Genomic DNA, 6,000 nt, shown 5'->3' on the forward strand with positions numbered 1-6,000 from the left:
AAATCTCAAAAAAATAATTGTACTTCATTAAAAAAGTTTAGAAGGACACAAACAGATATGACACGCTGTGTTTAGCACGGGTGCACATCTTGTACACAATATATATAGATATTTGTAAAAAAAATGTCAAAGAAAAAAAATTGGGAGATGAACTTCATTTTCATGGGCCAAAAGTCAACGCCGTAACGCAGAGAGTTTTAGGGATAACTGTGTGCAAAAAACCATGAATAAGTATCTTCGGATACTTTGAGCTGATAAATAAGTATTCAAATATAATTCATTGACCTCTTATGCTCTTATACTAGAGATTTGCACGGGCGCGAATTCAAAGTGGTGCGAAGGTGCTAAATTGGAACTGACTCTTAAGCCCGCAATCCAACTACTTAACCAATTGTATAATCATAATTTTGTTACTGATTTATTTATTATTTGTTTATGTATTATAATTACTGAATAATCTATGTTTCACTTCTTCTCCACCATTCACCGTTCCACTTTGTATATTAATTACCGAACAATTATTTATTTCTAATTATAAGAACAATCACTTTTTGTCATTAACTCTCTCATCCTCTCTCGAAGTTCTAATCACACAAAATCATGAGCCTATAATCCAACTGATACCCGTTTTGATGTTGCTTGCGTTTTGATTGTAATCCTCCTCCCCAACTGAGGTTTTTTTCGATCCTCATTTTCTTATCTATTTTTTTCTTCTTTTTTAAATACTTTTTCTCTCTTTTTATGCTACCATGTTATTAATTTTTGTCATATTTTGGATCACTTTTCTTAAGGGAAAAAAAGAGCCTCCCTCCAAAAAATGCAGGTGCCTCTATAATTCTGCTCCTATTTGTTTGTGCTTACTCTATCCTTTTTCTGCTTTGCATACGTGAGATATGACTCCATTAACCAAAAGAAGAAAAGGTCCAACTTGCTACCACTTTTCGTGGATGATCTCCATCAATATCTATTATCTATTATTGGTTTTGAAATTTGTCCTTCTTTCATGAAAAAATGTATACATGAAATTTCTATTGGATACATGAAATTTTGTGTGTTTGGTTTTAGAGTTAAGTAGATTGAGTTTTGATTTTAATTGAGTTGTAATAATTGTGTTGTTGAATTATGAGAAAAAGTGTGAAAAAGTAACGAATAGTTAAGGGCTTGTTTGGTTTGCAAATATGATTTAAAACCACAACTTTAACCTAATTATACCCACAACAAAACAAAATAACTCATACAAAATAAAAGAGTGGCTCATTTATACTACTTTTGTCATAACAAAACAAAATAACTTATATAAAGTCAAAGGGTGAGCCCCATTTATACCACTTTTTTTTCAAAATCAAAATCTGATTTTAAAATCCTACTTTGAAACCAAACGCAGCATAAAAAAGTAATGATTATGGTATTGAATTGTGAAAAAAGTAATGAATAGTTGAGCGAATTTAATATTAAAAATTAAATTGATTGGTTAAAAAATTGAAGAAAAAGGAAATAATAATAATTGTGTTGTTAATTTTTGTTGTTTAGTAAATACAGTTAAAGTTAAGAGTTAAAATTTTAAAAACATTATTGTAAAACTAAACGGAGCTAATCACTGCTGTCATGAGTATAAGATCCACCAAGAAATTTTTAACCATCTATTCACTTTGTCTAATATTTTACATTTTTATGAAACATATGTTTATTTTTCTTATTTCAAATTGTTTAATGAAATGAAATAAACATATGTTTACCCCAAATGGCCTATGATTTACTCGTTTTGTTAAATTTATCATATACTTTTTTTTTATCAATGACGCAGGTCATTTTTGTCATTTCATGAGCTAGGGTTTATGGGCTAAAAGCTAATGCTATAATTCACAGCTTTGGGAGCAACTGCATGCAAAAACCCATAAACAGTTCGATAATTTCGATTTGACTTGTCAAATGAATTAGTCATTTAGAGGAAAAAAAAGAAAGAAAAACATAATTATAAAAAAATTATAGGGTAAAATGCACTAACTTTCGTTGAAGTTTCGAGAAATGTCACTTAATCCTGTTTGTTGAGAATATATGAACTTAGCCCTATTTGACTTAGTTGATCAATTTTTTTTTTTAGAGAATAGTAACTAGGGCCATAATTCAGTCTTTTCCTTTTTAGTCCACACATTTTTTTTTACCCAATAAAGTTCACATTACATAAAATGTTCATACACAGTCTTTATTATTTTCTTTTTAAAATTTTAATTTAAGGAGTAAAAATTTAAAATAAATAATAAAAATAGTTGAAAGCTTCGATCTAGAGGACAAATAAAAAGAGGGCATGGGGTGGCCTGTCGCAGGGCACCAGGAATGAAGTAGAAAGTCGAAAATTGAGCTTCGGGGCGATCAAACTGATAGAACACCCGATTTCAATTTCAGAAGATTTTATACCTTAATTCAGTTCTCGGATTTTGAAAAAATCGGATAGGTACCCGACCTACCTAAATTTAAATTTTAAAATAGATTTTAGTTTTCTAAGTACCTAAAATTGTTTTACGTTATTTTGAGTTTGTATTTGAAATTAGTTTTTTTTTTTTATGAGTATTATACTCAACGTTTCATTTAATGACCATCGCCCCAAGAACCATTACTAGAGGCCTTTCTCATCCCCATTCAACCAGATTCTTTCTTAGTTTTATTTTTATTTTTAAATATTTTTTATTTCTAAAATTTAAAATATATCAAAAAGGCCTTCTACAAAAAATTTATGAAATGCGATTGCTTTAATCAGTAAAAATTAAATGTATGGATTTAAAAAAAATCATAAGTTATGAATCCAATTGATATTTTTCATAATAATTGGTCAATTAAGTCAAATGGGATTAACTGTAATTTCTCCACACCTCAAGAGAAGTTAGTGCATTTTACCCAAAATTATAAGATGATTGAAGGTCATATTCGTCATTTTATGCGCTAGGGTTTAGTCCTACAGTCATTATTTTCGTTCAAATCCATGTTAGCTGCTGGGAAAGGTAACTTTAGGACTAAAGCGACAAAAACATAGAAGGTCGAGGACAAATATAGCAAAATAGCCTCCCCACCCCCAAAAAAAAAGGTGAGCAAGGACATTTTCATCATTACTTGAGCTAGAGTTTTGGAACCAAGGCCGGCGATATAAAACTCACATCCGATTCGCAACCTCAAAATCTGTGGCTACAATGAGACACCTACAAGCTTTGTTGTCTCTCTAGGCACATCGCACGTCCGAGGTATGAGAAAATTGACTCTCTTCTCTATCCCCACTAGGGTTCTACGGGACGAGTTTTGAAACTCATAAACTGATGAAAGCGGTTCCCCAAAATTTTACCTCGAAATCGACCCAACTCGAACTGTGATCACCCCTAGCTACTGGAAAAGGCAACGTTAGGACTAAAGTGGCAAAAAAAAAAGAACGTTGAGGGTAACAGTAACAAAAAAAGACTGAGGACTGAAATGACAAATGTATGAAATGTTGAGGACCAAAATTGTTTTTTTTCCTTTTTTTTTCCAAAAAAAAGTAAAAAGTGAGCAAGGGCATTTTCGTTATTTCGGGAGCTAGGGTTTTTGGAGCAGCGCTATAAAATTCACATTCCCACCCATAGCCCTAAAATCTCTGGCTCCGCTGACTGCCGTCTTTGTTCGCACACTCGAGGTATGGGAAAATCGGCTCCCTTCTCCTATCCTACGGTTTTGAACTGCACTTGAATCCATAGCTTGACGTCTCTGTTCCTGCATCATTTCTTGCCTAAATCGATTCCGTGCTTTCTGATTATCAATCGGAAAAGGTTGCTTGTGAATTTATGGGATGTCTGATGCTTTTCGACAACTGTAGTTTGTAAGAAAAAATGTCGCCTTTGCTTTTCAGCATTGTTGAATGGGTTGTTCTGAGAATTCTTTTTCAGCTATACTATCAGTGAATATGTCATTTTTTTCTGTTTAAAAATGTCGCCTTTCTTATGAGAGAGAGATGTTCAGTAAGGCTTTGCCCACCCTGGTTGAGATTGTCCTGTTCGAATTGACTTGAATTGAATCTGTCCTTACAAGTCGCAGGTCCTGGTGGGCACGTTCTGTATGTAACATTTGAAATTCTGTTGCTCTTTGTGTTCTTGCTCGGCTGTCTGTTTGTTCGCCTTCAAAGTTAGAGTAATGCTGGGCTTAGTTTTGGTTATGTCTGTGGACAGTGAAGTGCATTTATATCCTTTGTCTTCTGCAACCGACACCATTCAGTTATCTGATTTACTTTTGTTGTTTGTTCCACCAGGAAAGCAGTTCTCTAGCCTAAGCATTCAAGATGTCAGGGTAAGTTAATCCATGTGCTCTCTGATACCTTTAGTATCTTTATTTCTTCTACCATGTTCTAATTTCCTAAGTCTGAACTCCCGTAATTTTGATGAATAAGACAATTTGACAATAATCCTGTCTTGTGTTTTATCACTTTATGTTCACAATTAAGCGGAACAAAACATCATAACAGGGTTCCCTTTTCCATACTCATACCCCTCCCTGACACTCCCTCCATACAGCAAACGGTGCTGTTTCCCGTACATCTTTTTGGAGGGCAATGAATCCCTCACCCAGTAGTTTCACAATCTGGCAGGCTCCTTGTAAGCAAAGCGCCAATTGCTGTTACCATAAGACAATTTGACAATAACCCCGGCTTTTATCACTTTATTGTCTTATCTTGTTGGCCTTAGAGTTCGAATTTTGTCCTATGGTCACAATTCAGTGGAATAAATCATCATAACATGGTCTAATTTTCCGTACTCATACCCTTGCCCAAGACAGCCTCCATACAGCTGGTGCTTTTTCCAATACATCGTTTTGGAGGGCCTTGAATCTCTAACCGCTAGTCTCTAATATCTGCCCCACATGAATCCTGAACTACACTTGCTTGATTTACCAGCACGCCGTGTTGTCTTGACCGTGTCCAACCCAGTAGAATGCGCATGCTAATTAAACTTCTATTTCCTCTTTATCTGACATCTTACATGCTGTTATATGACAGAGACGAAGCTGCTGTTCCTGCAACTGAGGTTGCTGCCCCTGCTCCAGGAGAGCCCATGGACCTCATGACTGCCCTTCAGCTCGTGCTCAGGAAATCCCTGGCCCATGGTGGGCTCCTTCGTGGGCTTCATGAGGGCGCCAAGGCCATCGAGAAGCATGCTGCTCTCCTCTGTGTGCTTGCAGAGGATTGCAATCAGCCTGACTACACCAAGCTGGTCAAGGCCCTCTGCAATGAGCACAACGTCAGTCTGATCAATGTTCCCAGCGCTAAGACTCTCGGCGAGTGGGCTGGTGTAAGTTATAACTATCTTTCCTTTCATTGCATATAAGGACATCTTTGGGTTGTCTTGTCGCCATTGCTTGGTCTAAAACTACCTCTTGGTGCAGCTATGTAAGATTGATTCCGAGGGAAAAGCAAGGAAAGTGGTCGGCTGCTCCTGCGTTGTTGTTAAGGTATGAGTCTGCGTTGGAATTTATTGGGATTAAATTGTGGAATTGGAAGGTTTTAGGTGGTAACAGAAATTCTTTTAAAGTTGGTTGGACAAAGCCCAAGTTCCGGAATGTTTTCAGAAACGAAAAAAGGTGTCTTTGAATCCAAGTAAAGGCTTTTCCAAGATGGGCCTTAAGTTGAACCTGATCTGTTCCACAGGATTTTGGTGAAGAGACTGAGGCCCGCCATGTTGTTCTCGAGTACTTGAAGTCTCAATAAGAGAGGAGCTCCAAAGCTTAAAACGTTTTTCTCCCTCTAGGTAGTACCCGAGATACTTTTTGATAGCTGAGGAACTTTGTTTTTGTTATGTTGAGACGATGAATTGGTTGGCTGGTCCATTTTTTCTTTGAAGTTATGTGCCATGTCTATTTGACTTGAAGAGAAGCTTACTATGCATCTGGTTGTGGACAATGTTCAGAGTTCTTTTCCCTGCTTTCAGAATGATTACTATCCGACCGAATTGTTTTGAGAGTTCATACCATTAATGTATTAGTTTTTTCGAA

The 6,000-nt window shown here is 35.9% G+C and overlaps 1 protein-coding gene across 1 annotated transcript; it reads left to right on the forward strand.

Annotated features, from left to right (window-relative positions):
• Nucleotides 1–3,562: 3,562 nt before the first annotated feature.
• Nucleotides 3,563–6,000, forward strand: LOC116197917 (40S ribosomal protein S12-like). Its single transcript, XM_031528194.1, has 5 exons — nucleotides 3,563–3,655; nucleotides 4,265–4,302; nucleotides 5,009–5,300; nucleotides 5,395–5,460; nucleotides 5,657–6,000. The coding sequence occupies exons 2-5, from the start codon at nucleotides 4,295–4,297 to the stop codon at nucleotides 5,714–5,716; spliced, it is 426 nt and encodes a 141-aa protein (XP_031384054.1). The 5' UTR covers nucleotides 3,563–3,655; nucleotides 4,265–4,294; the 3' UTR covers nucleotides 5,717–6,000.

This window comes from Punica granatum, chromosome 2, assembly GCF_007655135.1.
Source record: "Punica granatum isolate Tunisia-2019 chromosome 2, ASM765513v2, whole genome shotgun sequence".
Taxonomy (NCBI): Eukaryota; Viridiplantae; Streptophyta; class Magnoliopsida; order Myrtales; family Lythraceae; genus Punica; species Punica granatum.

Excerpts from the sequence above, each read along its gene's own strand:
- LOC116197917 (XM_031528194.1), top strand. Across the intron at positions 5,301-5,394 it reads CTCTCGGCGAGTGGGCTGGT|CTATGTAAGATTGATTCCGA; the intron begins GTAAGTTATAAC and ends CTCTTGGTGCAG. Across the intron at positions 5,461-5,656 it reads GCTCCTGCGTTGTTGTTAAG|GATTTTGGTGAAGAGACTGA; the intron begins GTATGAGTCTGC and ends TCTGTTCCACAG.